The 15,828-nt window shown below is 39.3% G+C and overlaps 2 protein-coding genes across 3 annotated transcripts in view; one reads left to right on the top strand and one right to left on the bottom strand.

Annotated features, from left to right (window-relative positions):
• Positions 1 to 8,662, bottom strand: part of atg5 (ATG5 autophagy related 5 homolog (S. cerevisiae)) — a 39,593-nt gene extending 30,931 nt beyond the window's left edge. Inside the window, exons 1-6 of one of the 2 annotated variants that reach the window (XM_038710515.1) lie at positions 8,565 to 8,662; positions 7,961 to 8,140; positions 6,698 to 6,825; positions 5,536 to 5,614; positions 4,801 to 4,963; positions 1,290 to 1,384 (exon numbers count right to left, since the gene is read on the bottom strand). In XM_038710515.1, coding sequence (XP_038566443.1) covers positions 1,290 to 1,384; positions 4,801 to 4,963; positions 5,536 to 5,614; positions 6,698 to 6,825; positions 7,961 to 8,068 — 573 coding nt within the window. In that variant the 5' untranslated portion in view covers positions 8,069 to 8,140; positions 8,565 to 8,662. The remainder of the gene's footprint in view (positions 1 to 1,289; positions 1,385 to 4,800; positions 4,964 to 5,535; positions 5,615 to 6,697; positions 6,826 to 7,960; positions 8,141 to 8,564) is intronic. The other variant, XM_038710516.1, reaches the window with a different exon arrangement.
• A 204-nt stretch (positions 8,663 to 8,866) lies between these two features.
• Positions 8,867 to 13,849, top strand: LOC119897010 (dynactin subunit 3-like). Its single transcript, XM_038710517.1, has 7 exons — positions 8,867 to 9,046; positions 10,346 to 10,430; positions 10,811 to 10,897; positions 11,189 to 11,272; positions 12,760 to 12,818; positions 12,892 to 12,951; positions 13,166 to 13,849. The coding sequence occupies exons 1-7, from the start codon at positions 8,945 to 8,947 to the stop codon at positions 13,250 to 13,252; spliced, it is 564 nt and encodes a 187-aa protein (XP_038566445.1). The 5' UTR covers positions 8,867 to 8,944; the 3' UTR covers positions 13,253 to 13,849.
• The last annotated feature ends 1,979 nt before the right edge of the window (positions 13,850 to 15,828 follow it).

Here is a 15,828-nt window from a genome sequence, read left to right as displayed (position 1 = left end):
GTCCAGTAAGCTTAGGGACTTTAAATTCCATTCAATTACACTGTTGTTTAACATTCATTCCTTAATATTTCTTTACAATGCCAACTTTTTCAGCCTTGTAATCCTGAACATTTCCAAAGCTGTCAAATTAATCCTCCAGCCTTTCCTGATGTGCATAGAAACCCCCAACGCTTGACTCAAAGCGTGGCCCTTTTCCCCGCTGTCTGGCTCGCAGCATGCTAATGTTTTCCAGGCCAGAATCAGCCGCTTATTCATCCTTGCTTCTTTCTTTTTAGTCTGCCAAAGGGAATTTTCACCTGAGTCAGGATAGAGCTGCAGAGGCTTGGCGGAAACACCCGACCTGAGGCCGTTTGTCTGCCAACGCCTCCTGATCCCAGATTGAACCCGGAGGCTCGCCCACAGGCTCATCTTGGTTCAATGAAATTACACACAAACTCGGGAGAGTCATAGGTATCAAGTGTATAGGAACCTATGAATAACCTCCAAAAAGCACCAGAGCAAAAGCATGGCCTCACGCATCTCTGACAAACACGTTTTGTTGCTTGGCCTTTATGATTAAAGAGATTCACATATTTTATCATTGGCCACAGGAACACAAAAGCAGCTATAAAACAGTTAAGTTAAAATGGATAAAAAAATATCATTTGGTTATGAAACTAGTTTAACATATGGCTTCCCTTATATTATGAAGAAAACTATTCATTACCTAAAGAAACACCTGTGTGTCTGACACTTACTCATGTTGTTTTAAGGCGGGTATTATAGCAAGCATGAAGTAGGTAAGTTTTTTTTTTTATCATGAAATCATATAAAACAGGAGACTAATTGTTTATTTGGTCTTTGACCTTCTCTTGATATAGTTTTACAACATTTTTTTTTACTGATATTTAGACAAGTCCGTGTATAGGTGACGAAGAGGCAAAATGTGGTTCATAAGCTGCACAGGACTGATTACCTGGAGCTTGACTGTTACCTGTAGAGAGCAGTAACTTCCTAGAAAAAATGAGGTAGTGTCAGGAGGTTGGAGTCAGCATTAGCCCACGCAGAGGGACTGTCACACAGCTATCTGGCTACATCTACTGGCCTGACTAGCAAACTTCAGCTCTCAATACTGCAGAGGCAGAGAAAGTCCTGGCCAAGCTAAAATTTAAATTATACAGTAAGGTCATTGTGGAAGGGAAAAAGTCTGTTGTTTTAAAACTGTGTGTGTGTGTGTGTGTGTGTGTGTGTGTGTGTGTGTGTGTGTGTGTGTGTGTGTGTGTGTGTGTGTGTGTGTGTGTGTGTGTTACCTGGTATATTCTGAAGGGGATGTATCTGAAGCCTCCCTCCTCGGTGGGATATTCCATCAGCTTCCTGTTTATGGCCCAGAACTGGTCAAACTTATCTGTGGCAACACAAATATAAACTAACACAGGTCAGCAATTGCAAAAATCTCCCGTTAAGACATGTTGACTTAATAAAATCTTCATCATCTTTCTCCGGCATGCATCAAGTGAAGGACATAAGAGTATAAGAGGATGATCCCTCTGGCTGCCTTATCATCCACATAACCGATAAGGCTGATATGCTTTCACTTCAAAGCTGATTATTATATTTTTTGCAGCATTTTTAGATTTCAACATTTCCAAATATGAAACCAAGGTAGTTTGAAGATTACAAACAAAAATGCGCAAATGACAAAATCAAAACAGTACTGTACATGTAAACATATAAATTCCTGACATCCTTAAAAGTGGACATGGATGAGCTGCAATATGTGAGAAACAGGTTTTACAGGAAATGTGCTCAAAGGGAATTGCCATTTTTGTCATGTTTTTAGATAATTCACCAGTGTCTAAACAGACTTCATAGTAAAAACTACCATTTTACGACACTTTACTACAACACAGATTCCTGAATGGGTTTTAATACTCTTTCAGATCACTATACTAAGTAGCAGTTAATAGTGAATAACTGCCACTAACGATTATTTTCACTGTAGATAATTTAATCGATTCATCAATTAGTTGTTGAAAATGGTGAAAAATGAAGATCAGTGTTTCGCAAAGGCCAAGATGACATCCTCAACTGTTTTGTTCACAACGCAAGGTTATTCAGTTTATCATAGTTGAGTAAAGAAAAAAAAAAAAACACATTTAAGAAACTGAAATCTAAATAATTATTCAAATAACAACTATTGCAGCTTGACCAACTTGAAGCGTGACAGCAATACAATTTAAAAAAAACTCACAGTGTGATGTGCTATGGAAAATGATGGCAAGATAAACTGTGTGTGCAGTGTAAAACACGTGCAAGAGACAAGAACTGTCCTTCAACTCTGAGAAATTTCCATACACCTCCGCCTCTTCACATAAAGATCAGAGGTCAGGGTCAGTGATGGAGAACTCAGCAGGCCCTTACGACCAACAAGAGCTTGAACTTCCATTGTGCAGTTTGAAGGACAGCTTTCATCATCAAAAACGATTCCACCCAGCATGTGTTGGTTTCAAACCCTCCGTCTCCCCTCCCCTCGTCTCTCGCTTTCACACGAACCATCTGAAAACCTTCTGTTTTCTCTCTCCTGGATGAAAGTATGAGCCATCCCTGTCCCTCTCTATCTCTGTTTCTGCTCTCTTTTGGGTGTGAAAGTTTTGGTTTAGAAAATGTTTCACCTCTCACTTTCATGTGTAATAGGTTTGGCCAACTCATAAGTATTCTCTGTTAATCTGTTACATGTTACAAACAGTTTCAGGAAAAAACAGCACGTACCACAACCTAAACTTTTCAAAACAGGTCAGAATAATCTATTAGAGTCTCCTAAAGTAACGCTTAATCTTTTTTCTGGAATTAAGATGTGACCTTTCCCTCTCTTTATTAGTTTCAGGGGAAAGTGGAAAAGAGATAAGCAGCTGAAGTTTTGTCGGTTTGTCTGCAAACCTGTTCAAAACATTCTCAGTGCCACATGCACAGTTTTGACGGTTATGTGACAGTTCTGGCCATTATTTGCATTGCAATTAGTTTACTTTCCTTGGAAGTGTGTACCTTCACAAACAGCTGCTCAAACCAGCAAAACAGAATTGAAAAGACATAATCAGTGAGTGAAACCATTATGTTAAAATATTGTTTTCTCTCTTTATTTGAGATCCATTGAGTTATACATTATTTGAGGAATTATTATTATTTACTGAAGTGGTAAAATTATAGATACTTCTGACATTAACAGGCAGGAGCAGCCTGAGAAACTCCATCATATTACCCAGGAGCAGAGAAAAGCTTCTCCCAGAGCAGTAAATGCACCATTTTCAGTACAGTATAATAACAATATATTTAAATATATGCTAAAGCCAACTTGAAGCATTCATACCGGCTGACATTATAATACATCTGTTACATGGCTTGTTGATACGACAATGGATCATTTTTAACAGGTGGTTTAGACATTGTAGGTCAAAAGAACAGATACTTCCACCATTTGATATTTATAATTTAAGGAGAATTAAAAAGTTGATTGACTGAAAATTAATATGCAAAAAAAGCATTTAATTTTTTACATTTAATCAAGCATAAACTGAAATACATTATGAACTAGCTTTTTTCCCCATTTTAAATCATTTTAAATTAAATATATTTCACTTTTACTTCTTGTTTTTAGACATTTGAGAACGTCATGTTGGGCTTTCAGAACTGAGGGGCATTTACAAGACTAAATTGACTGATTGAAAAAGCAATATGATAATGAAAATAATCATTAGTTGCAACCCTATTAATAACATAATTCAACAATTTTACATTACGTTTATTGGGTGCTTATAATTAATAAAAGGCATGACAATGATAGATCAAAACAAGGTGACATATCTATACATTACTGACAGGCCCAGAGGACAGCTACTGGACATCACTGCTGGCCAAAGTGTTTATTGTTTGATCAACTTGACCTGCAGTGATTCGAAGAATCTCACACCATGTGTTGGGTTTTGCTTTTCAAAGACGAGTACAAACCCTAAACTTGGGAATCCATCCCACAACCTCCCCCTCACTCCCAGCGCCTACTCCCACATCACAAGCTTCTAATGAATCAGCCCCACCACCCCAGCTTCACCTACACAAACCACCACAATCACAACCGATAAGAAATCAACCTGACTGGACAGATGGCTGGAAGAGGAAGGGGAAGCTGGTGGGTGTTTGGGTGGGAGAAGTTTTGGAAGAGGAGGCTTCAAAGACTTGTTTCAGACTAAAGAGAAATGTGTGTGTGTATGTGTGTGTGTGTGTGTGTGTGCGTGTGTGTATGAGAATCTATTTGGATGTATTCTTTGTGTCTGTGAAAGCACCGCACCTATAAATGAATTAATATTTTGCTAACTATTGCAGTGTGTGTGTGTGTGTGTGTGTGTGTGTGCGTGTGTGTATGAGAATCTATTTGGATGTATTCTTTGTGTCTGTGAAAGCACCGTGCTAACTATTGCAGTGTGTGTGTGTGTGTGTGTGTGTGCGTGTGTGTATGAGAATCTATTTGGATGTATTCTTTGTGTCTGTGAAAGCACCGCACCTATAAATGAATTAATATTTTGCTAACTATTGCAGTGTGTGTGTGTGTGTGTGTGTGCAAGCATGTGTGAATTTGCGTGTAGGTGTGTGCGCTGCAGGAAGACAACATGTGTGCATCTGAGTGAATGTGTGTCACTTCCCCAACAGCTGCTTGTGGTCTTTCTCCTTTGAAACGTGCGCGTGAGCATGCATGTGTCTGCCCTCCTCACCTTTTAGCATGCTCATTCACAGCTGCTAATAGAAATGTGTGTGTTTTTGCATTTGGCTCACCGTTCTGCAGGCCCATCCACAGCTGTTTGTGGTCTTTCTTCTGCATGTCATTGACGACTTGGCTCTTGTGCTTGAGGGCGTCGGCCTCCTTGATGCTGGACATGAAGTGAGCCTCGATCACAGAGTTAGAATGGCAGTGGAGCAGGTCACGATCTGGAAAATTCTGACACAAGCCCACAAAAATCGATCTAAAGCTGAATTATTCTTTTTTTTGGCCACTAGGGGGCTGAAGAACTCAACAAGCTGGTGAACATGTTTCCAAACAAATTGTCTGTTTACACAACTGTAGCCGACACAGAGCAAGATTATCGTTTATGTAGAGTTGTATTTGTGTCCACCTGTTTGTGTCCAATAAAATATCTGGTTCTTTAGCAGCTAGACACCTGCAAGGCAGCTAGTGTACAGTGGGTTTATCAGAGCTATCAGAGTTTGCCTGAGAGCAGCAGCACTGAGACCAAACCAACACAGTAAATATGCCGTGATAATATAACTAAAAGAGGAAAAAGTAAAGTTTTAGAGTTGGTGATAATTCTTTGTGGGTTTTTTCCCACCCTAGATCCTAGTTTGATGTGTTGTTTAGTTACAAATATTCACATCTTAGAGCTTTACAACATTTCTTTTGCAAAATGTAGGACACAGTTGAACACAAAATATACATAATTTACAGATAGACTTTAAAGTGAGGTACAGTAGTGTCCATACTGTACATGCACACAGACTCTGATCGACTCTTACCTTAAAGTGCACAGTGATGCTCCAGGGTAAAACAGTGTTGGAGGCATGGAGGTCAAACAGAACTCCAATTGGATAGTGCCTACAGGAAGAGCACACAGGAAATAATGTTATTGGTGAAAACCTTCTCGGACTGCTAGAGTATAGTTTCCAAGCTAAGGGTTGCGTGTGTCTTCACACATTTATTAACCAGTGTTTTAAAAGTTCTTTTTGTGTGTGTTAAGTGTAACTTAAAATGTGGTTCAAAGAGCCAGCAAACAGAACTGTTTTTTTTTGTTGTCTTCTGGTGTTGTTGAGTCCAGCCTTTTCTGGATGGAGTGTGTGAACTTCAGGGGGCAGTTTCCAGTTCACTTCCTGTGTTCTTTATCACAGCCTCAAATCAGATGAGTGTATTTATTTTTTAAAAACCAAGATATTATAATGGTCATCTGTAATTTATAAAATGTCAAAACTAATGACGCACTACCATTACAGGTTACCAGACCCTAAAGTAATGTCATTCAGTTGTTACATCTGTCAAAAAATCTAAATGTATTACATACAATGAATTTGCAATTTACAATGACAAAAGAAAAGCAGCAAAAGGTTTTTTTGAAAAGCCAAAACCAGAAAATATATGGATATTTTTACATGATAACAAATAATTAGATGACTATAAACACTGATGTGTTACATTCAGTGTTTTACTGGAAGAACTTTGAGCTACTGTACGCCAGGCTTTTCATCATCTGTGATGCAATACTGACACCTTGTGGCTGAACTTTGTGCCTGCAGCATGTTAACTTGCTTCAAGCTGACACCCAAATACATCACACAACACTGACCCCGTTTCCTGCCGATAGCACTTGTTGGTGAGATTGTCCAGATTTTATAAGGTGGGAGCGGTGTGCTATGTGAGCTCAAAAGCATTTTATTGGAGGGAATTTCTAAAAGAGCAATCAGGAAAATCCTTAATTCATTATAAGAAATAAGTGAGACTGATATCAAAATACACTTAATTACTCACCATAACATACAACTTATTTCACATACGGGCAGCAAAACAATATGATATGAGTAGACACAAGGTAAAAAAAAATCTACCAGTGTACCAACTCAGAATGCCCTCACGCATTCCCACCACTAGAACTACTTAAATCAGTTCATGTAACGATCGTTCTCTCACCATTTCAGTGGCGTCCCTTCATACTCAAACCACATCTCCTCCACGTCCTCCGCCCTCATCACCTTGTGGAAGTGTTTCTTCACCTTGTCTGTAACCAGAGTCAGGTAGCTTACCCTGGGTAACAGCAGCTGGGAGAGAGGAAGAGAAGCTCTATTAATTATTACACAGAAGAGACTACTGACACTCATTAAAGGGCAAAGTGATTACATCCTTTCAGTCACAGTGGTAGAGAGCTGCAAGCCCCGGATTTGCCGTGGAAGTGGCTAGATGTGTTTATTGAAGATGAGTGAATTGAGGAGACTTTCTTCAGCTTGCTCCGTGTGGTCTTCACTATCAACCATCTCCACCACAATAAGACAAAACAGGCTGACCAAGTTTTTCAAGTCTCCACGTGGTAGGTTTGTAGCCTTGGACATGCATTTCACATTTCTGAGGTGCATATCAGCAACAGTGTGAACACCAGAGCTATGTGCTTTAATCTCTATGCCAATACCTTTGAATGCACTAAAATACACCACTCTCAAGAATCTTCTTTATACCGTAAATAATTTTAAAGCATGTTTTGAGATTTTAAGCTGAAAGGGGTATTTTGTGGGCCAGCATGCGTTTGGTGCAAAGCCTCTTTCTAATCCGGCCCCTAATTACTATGAGCTGCTACCTGACTCACATACGTAAAGTGTGCATAGCTAATAACATTGCTATTATATTTTCTAAGTAGGAATAATGTTTAACTGTAAACCCAGGGTACAGCAGTTTGTGTTTTTCTAAACATGAAGTCATCTGGTATGGTGGGTGGATAAGACACATGCCTTTTGTGTATTAGACAACTTGTTAAAGTTCAAACCGAGCATCAGAATGGGGAAGAAAGGGGATTTAAGTGGCTTTGAACGTGGCATGGTTGTTGGTACCAAACGGGCTGGTATTTCAGAAACTGCAGATCTGCAGCAACTGCGTGATGCTATCATGGACCAAAGTCTCTGAGGAATGTTTCTAACACCTTGTTGAAAGTATGCCATGAAGAATTAATGCAGTTCTGACAGCAAAAGGGGGTCCAACCAGTACTAGCAAGGTGTACCTAATAAAGTGGTCAGTGAGCGTATATAGTAAGTAGCTTTGGATAAAAGTGTCAGCTAAATGAGTAAATGTATGTCTCTGTATTCTTTCTTACAAACTGATGTCAAATACAGAGCTGTGGGCTGAAAGGAGGGCATATAGGAAGCATGGAGGTGAGTCTCTTAGTGTTCAGAGAGTAACTGCACTTACGTAGTAGGGCTCTGCCTCTCTCTCAGTAACCTCATCCTGGTTCAAAGTGAAGCAGGTGGGGATCCGGCCGAACCAAACGTCTCTCAACACGTCCTTGTCATCTGCCATGCTGCTGCTCCCAGAGGCACATAAAGAATGAATTCCCCAAACCTCCGAAATCTAATGGCAGACAGCTCCCTGCTGTCAACATCACAGAAGAGCAGACAAGCAAGCACTCATTAAACTTTTAGCAACACAACCCTCAAAATCACAATGAAGTAGGCAGTGCAACATAAGCTAGTACCACCTTGGCTAAAGTAATTCAGCTTTAGGTATGCGAGATATGTCTTTATTTGTTTGTAAAGGGAATAATTAATAAGTTATAGTCCAGTGGAAGACCTGCTAGACTTACCAAACTAACTCTAAGCCAGTCAGACTACGCAGATGTAATGCAGAAACTGACGTTAGCTTGGGTGCTAGGTAAGCTAACTTAGCTAGTGGAAACACACCAAAGTATTGTTTACAATAAACCAATGTGCTTGTTTCCTGGATACTGTTGTTGTTGTCCACACGCATATATTATTTGTGTGCAAAGAAGAGGCAATGATATGTGAGAAAACCTTACTTTTTGTCGATGTTTTGCAGTGTGCTTAAATGGAAGAAGGGCCGTGACTGCCTCTGTTGTCATTCCCCCGGCTGTCACCGGAAAACAGCTGAAAAAAAAAAAACCTTTCACCGCAAAACCGCGACCCCTAGCGACAAGGCCCGTTACTGCAAATAGCGACAAGAAACATATTTAACCTAGCTATGTTTCGAAACTTTTTTAAATCTATGAATTTAAGGAACATTTTTTGTTCATTTACCTCATGTCTTACACAAAAAGTATGTTGGTTTAAAAAAATTAACTTATTTGTAAGCCTATGGCGAGCGCGTCATCACTATGCGACGCCGCTTGTCTGTTACGGGGCTGTTTGTGTTCTGTTGTGTCCATTAGTAGCTTCAAGAATGGATAAACAATCGGATACAGATAACTTGGAAATGCGTGTTCAGGCGCTGGAGAGTCGTATATACGGCGAGAGAAGAAACAAAAGTGGAAAACCCGTCAAGGTTGGCCCAGAATAATGTCTGTCCTATAACTGTTGTGTTAGCCGAGCAAAGCTAACATTAGCTCTGTCAGTGGGAATGAGTGGACGCCACTCCCTTTTTATTTTATGCACGTTTATTTATTAGAAATTCTGACAACTGTTCACTACAGTGTAATACAATAACAGCTGTAGTGTATTTATCTCCTCGCTAAACAGCTGCTAGCTATTTAGATGGTTAGCTAGCTGTCAGTTAGAAGGCTTTAACTGTATTTTTTTTATGTTTTAGTCTATCCTTGACTTGAAGCAGAAGGACTTTGCTTGAATGTAATCAACAACGCAAAAGCCTCAAATGTATAAACGGCACTCAAACTGGATTAGTTAATACAAATTAGAAAAATGCTGTGTAGTACTGTTTCTGTAAGTAAGTTAGTCTTTCAAAAGAGTTTCAGACCTGTTTTATACTACATTGAATATTGTTGGATTATGGACTGCAATTTGAAGATGCCACTCTGTGGGAACTTGTAATGGACATTTTCATTACTTTTTAAAATTATAGATAGAAGGATTAAGTGAATAATTGGAGAGAAAACTATAATTAAAAAAATAATTAGGATGGATGTATGGCCAAGCAGGGAGAGGCCCTCAATAAAAGTAAAAGCAGAGCCTATCTCAAGCAAGTGTAAGTCCCTTAAGGTGTTTAATACTGCTGGTTTCCAGGACATTAAGAAAAGACATTTAGCAATCTTAAATTCTGGGATATGTTTTTAATATTAGTCAGATATATTCTTAAAAAAGTGTACATACTGGCTAAGAACATTGTAAGATCACTCAATGGGGTATCTCACCAGAGCATCACATGATGCGACGAACACAACACTTACAAAGCCGGCATTGAAGTGGATTTGTTTCTCGTTAGATGTTGTATTTGTAGGGGTGGAGAAAGTGCCTGTTCTTAAATGTCCTGCTCAAGAAGTGTTTTTAAGTTTGTTTACAGTATTGCATTGTATTAAAGTATTGAAACTCTAGGCAAATGGCCTTGTTTTGCCTGCATATTGGAAATTCTCATGTTCCTTCAAGGTTAATAAATCTCCAGTTTTCAAGGGCCTGACACAGAGCAAATCGGGGAAGCACACAAATTAAAAAGACTATTTCATTGCTACACTTGAACTTGAGATTTTGTGTTGTTGTACTGCATTGGGTATATTGCTACATATTGCAAAACAAAAAGGCTCATACATTTTCATTCAATAAATTGTAATGACTTTCCCATACCCTTGTTGATCACGACCATTAAATCTAATCACTGTCCTTTGTCCTGCAGTGTGCTGAGTCTTTGGCCAGGATTCAGGCAGGTCTGACTAATACAGCCAACAAAAGAGAACGAGTAAAGATCCTGCATAAGAAGAGTGAGTCACACGCTGTGTCGTATCAGTTTTTTCTTGCATTTCCTTTATTTGATTGTCAGTGTAGAAATAGACAGGAAATATGGGAAGAGGGAGGTGTTTGATGTGCAACATTGGGCCCCTGGCCGGGAGTCGAACTGTGGACGTTGCGGTCTTAACAATTAGGCTGCTGAGGCCCCATGTTGAAAAAAATTACACATAGACAGTATGTCATTCAGGGTGCCACTGAACAGTGATCATATTGCTGGCATAAGATAACAAAAGTGCGGCAAAGTGCAGGTCTAAAGTTCTAAATATCCACACTGCTTGCACGAATGTTTCTGTAATCATATTTTAGACAGTTTGGTGAGTCTTTGATCATATTTATTGGTGTTGTGGTGCAGTTGAGGACCTGCTGAAGTACCTGGACCCCCAATTTACTGACCACATCACTGTACCTGATGCCATGAAGCTGGAGTTCATTCTCGCTGGTAAGAACCGGAGGGCACTGAAACATGAATCAAATAAAAAATGAGTAAGCAGTAAAATTTAAAAATCTATGAGTTTATTTAATTTAGGCTTTTATTGATTATTTATTGTATATTAATCAAAATAGTATTTATGCTTCTAATGTTTAATGCTATATATGTAACGATCTATATGGTATATTGTGTAATATGTAAGTTTGTTTGTCACAAACAAGAAATGTTGTATTAAAGAAGACTAAACAACCTGCATCTCATTCAGAACTCTCTGTGATGCTGTTGTGTTTGTCTGCACAGAGGAGGACTTCCTGCTGGAGCAGGCTTCTATGCTGGAGCAGGTCAGCAACTTGCAGCCGCTGCTGGACAGCACTTACATCAGAGGTGAGTTTCACCAGGACCTCAAAACAATCCAGGACAAAGCAACATCTCCTCTGTGATTTTACCCCTGACAGCAAAGTAAAGACCAAAAAAGTAAAGAATTGATTTCGCCTTAATTTGTTTGGACCTTTTATACAGGTTGGCTCGGTTTTTTTTTTTTTTGTTGTTGTTGTTGTTTTTATTTTAACTAAATCTATCAAATTATGTGTTGATCTGCTGGATTCTCAGGAGCACAGTATCTCAGGAACGCCTTGTGAGAATTTCTTCAAATTTGGCAAACTTCCACTTGGACTCCAGGATGAACTGATTAGAACTTGGTTTGTCTCATGGAGCCAGACCTCCATACTTTGTTGTGGCACCGGAGAAAGGTGTGGCTGAACCCACTGTCCTTCTGGTATAGGGGAACAACGCTCTGGCTTGTTTGTATTTTTAAACCAATCACAATTGTCTCGGGCGTCGCTAAGTGCAGGATGCAGCGACTGTGCCCTTGCAAAACAGTAACACACAGATTGCTGAAATGGAGGACACTTCTGACTGAAAAAGTCAGCCAATGGCAGGCTTATGCCCACATCCTGCTTCCTCTGGGTCAGACTAGAATAAGGAAGTTAAAAATCTTTCTTTCTTCAAATTCGGCACCAACGTCCACTTGGACACAAGGCTGAATTGGTCATAATTTGGTGACCAAAAGTCAAGGTCACTGTGACCTCAAAAAACAACTTTGGCTACAACTCAAGAACTGTTTGTCCGACAAACTGTAAGTTTGGTGACACCTGTGACTCAAAGGTAATCGTGACCTCAAAATAGGTTTTTATCTTTAATGTAAGAATGAATTGTGCAATTCAAAATTTCAAACACATGCCCATTCTGCCTTTCACTTAAGCAAACATAATCCAGTAAGTAAGTTAGTTTCACCTACAGCTCATATGTAAAAATGCCAGGAGAAACCATAAGCACTATATTTTGTGTAGTTATACACTATAAGAATCCATCTTTACATAGTAATCAAAACATGTTGACCTGTTTAGCCAAGCTATGCTAATCCTTCATTAATCAGTTCAACAATGTATATTCACTGGAATCATACATACGGATCATCAATATAGAATAACATCTATTTAGTCATGCACTTTATGCCTTTTTCTTCAATTCCTATAAACTATTCACTACATATATAACATGACTTTGTACAAACATGGATGTAAACCTCAACTTGACTTGTTGGCGGAGGCATACAACCAGTCAGTGGTAATTCTAGTTAGTTAGTGACTGCAGGTTATAGTCCCTGTTATACTTCTGGTGCATCTGGCAGTGTTCAACCAGGATTATGCTGTAAACATGGAAACAACATTTTGTCATGCCTTAGAGAGAAATTAATGTAGTGATGTAGTGTTTGGCCATGGTTTTGTACAGCTACTGGATCAATAGAGGGGAAACGTTTCAGTACTGTATGTTTACCTTCTCAGTTAGTTGTGTGTTTCTGTTCTCCACAGACGTACCAGAACACGCCACCAAGCTGCAGCGCCTGTCACAGATCCACATCAAAGAGCAGGTAATGCCCCTATTTCTCTCTCTCTCTCATTAGGTTTTATCTGTTAACTGTTTCATGTTTGTCTCTTTGACAGGACCAAACTGAGGCTCAGTCCCTGGAAGTGAAGAAGCTTTTTGAGGAATACAACAAAATGGTATATTAAGAATACATAAGTTCTTACAGAATCATTTTTAATTTGTCCGGTAAATTTATAAACTGCTGATGTTTTTGATCAGCCACCGTGGCAAATCAGGGAGAAATTAAGGTTGCTTCTCAGTTTTTGTCTGGTTGTCTCACTGACATCTTAATTACATAAACTACTGCTGGGATGAAGCTCCACCCACTCACCTCTGAACTGTGATTGACAGATGTTCCTGCTGTCCAAGCAGTTCACCCAGTGGGACGAGACCCTGAGGAAGCTGGAGGAGGCCAAAGGCATTCGGCCAGTGGAGTAGCTTCTGTCAACATGCACATTTCTGAATAGGGTGGTTATGAGTAGGAAGGTTGCATTGTGGTGGAGGCTTTGGAGCAGAGTGGTTCATGAACATAAGTGTGAGAAAGGATCACAACATTACACCGTTTTGTTGTAAACTGCTTATCAATTTGTCATCAGAATCCGGCGGCTTAACTTTGACACCCTACTTGCTTCATTCTACGTGAATTGTTTTGTTTTAGAAAAGTATCCAACCCAGGCAAATTATCCCACTCTGTCTTATTCAGTCTGAAGGAAGCTGCTGTTATTTATTTTCAGACAATTATGCTTTTTATCTTGCATAGTTACTCAACTTTTAACACATCCCAGCAGTGCTTCTTTACTGCAAGCCTGTCACAGTTGTTTCCCTGTTCATCACTCATTCACTCTCTCTCGCTCACTCTAACTCACAGACACATCCTCTTCAAGGCTTTAGATTTTCCCTCTGGATTTGTAAACACTTAAATTAACTTAATGTTTTTTCAATATTCTGGTTTTAAAATGTCTTATATGTCTCATGTGTCATACAGCATGACTGCAGTTCATTTCAATTCAATAAATATTATTACTTTCTACTTTCTCCAGTGTGTGGTCTAGTGGTTACAGGGTCATTTTCAAGTAATGCTTGTGGGACAACAAGTTACCATCCTGTATTCACCAGCAATTCAGCATGAAAATTCCGACCTCTTCATAAGTTGTGCCACGTTTCTGATTTGACTCTGTCAAAATAGTTTTGATGAACATGCAATGCTGAAATGTTTCAATTTCTTGAGAACGTACAGCCATTTCTTACACCAACAAGGACAATAAAACACCCACAGCACTTGCTCATTATTTTAATCTCAACTAAGACATCATATCACATCAGGAAAGAGCAGACGTGATCGCGACAGCCTGAGATGGTTGATTGATGAGGGACTTCTTAGCCACTGCTGCTGGCGCCTGCGGGGCACTGAGTATTCTCATTCACTTGGTTCCTCAGGTATTCCAGTAAATGAAGTGTGTTGATTCGACTGTCTTGCATGCACATGTCTTCACCACTCATGTTGAACTTCAAAAAGAAAAATTAAAAGTTCATTTAGGTTTTGCTGACAGATGAATACATTGTCATCATCATCACTATGACTGCCTTAAAAAAGACAGACAAGCCGGCAGTGTTGAATTCAGTGTACATCGTATAGAGAAACCAGAACATCTGAGGTCTGGTGCAGAAAAGCTCAAATCAATGATATTTGGAATAAAACAAATAAATACAAAGCGTTGGAACAACAACATGTCAAGTGTCCTCTACAGGAAGGGTATATTAAAAAAACAATGTGATGTCCTTGTTCATATAATGTTTGGTTGCCATTCACATTCAAGGACACAAACTCAACAGCATAAGTGTATTTACCAAAATGTTACAATATATTTTAAGCTTTGGGACTTCATGAATGTGTCATGCTAGTGAAAATGGTGATGACCATCGTTGAATCAGCCACATACCTGCAGTGCTAGCTTCACTCCATAACGCACATAGGTAGCAAGGTGTTCACAGTTGTTCATAATGAGCACATACTTTCCACATTGCTGCAACATTTCATTGATGCGCGCAGTTATTTCTGCCACAGTTCCTGCCTGGTACACTTTTCCTTTCTTGTCCTTGTATCCATCGAGGTAATTGGCCACCTGAGGCTTGTCGTCCGGATTGAGTTGTGAGAAAACGCAATTTGGAGGACCCTCTTCTATATTGAGGAAATAATGTGTTAGAGTACATCCACATTTACAATCAATGTAGCCTGTCTTGTTAAATACAAGACTAGAAGTCCACACCAGTTGGTGAGCTAGACTTAGTAGTGCTTGGAGCTGAATGCAAACATCCGACTGCTAACAGGCACACCATGAAATGCTGTTAGATGTGTTATCCCATGTTTAACTTAGTTAAGCATTTCAACATGCTAACATTTACTAAAGACCAATCAACACAAAGTACAGTTGCGGCTAATGGGAATGTCACCAAAGTACTGGGCAAATTCAAATTTAAATTACTCTTATCACTCTCCTTCCTCTCGCAATTGACCTGAAACATGTTATGTGTATCCAAACTAGAACTGGGATTTTTCTGAACTCACAAGAGGTCTATTCCTTGCAGCTGTCTTCAAACAGGAATGTTTTCTGGACTTTCAAGCAATAAACACACATGCTAAACTGCTAATCCAATAACAGTGTTTCTTGCTCAACTAGTGCATGATATGTGTCATCATTATCCCAAATTGTGGACATGAGACATTAGGAAGTTTATTGTAATCGCTACAGGAAATTCTGTTCGAGACACCAGCAAGTCACAAAAGTATATATACACACCAGAGGTAACGAGCAAAGCGTGACAAAAGTACCTTCAGTATATACTGTATGTACTGTGTGGTAAAGATAAGATGCTTTCATTAAAATTCTCTATTTTCTTGTTGGTCTCACTGTAACATTGAAAAATGTGTAAATTGGCTTACTGCGTACACGTACTTATGCGTTCAAAGATGTTGTCCCCTGCCTTTTTACCATCAAATGCTTTGTCACCCACAT

The sequence above is a fragment of the Micropterus salmoides genome, unplaced genomic scaffold, assembly GCF_014851395.1.
Source record: "Micropterus salmoides isolate LMB-PRFRI ecotype aquatic unplaced genomic scaffold, ASM1485139v1 Ms_hic_scaffold_11, whole genome shotgun sequence".
Taxonomy (NCBI): Eukaryota; Metazoa; Chordata; class Actinopteri; order Centrarchiformes; family Centrarchidae; genus Micropterus; species Micropterus salmoides.
This window is presented reverse-complemented; position numbering and strand designations above follow the sequence as displayed.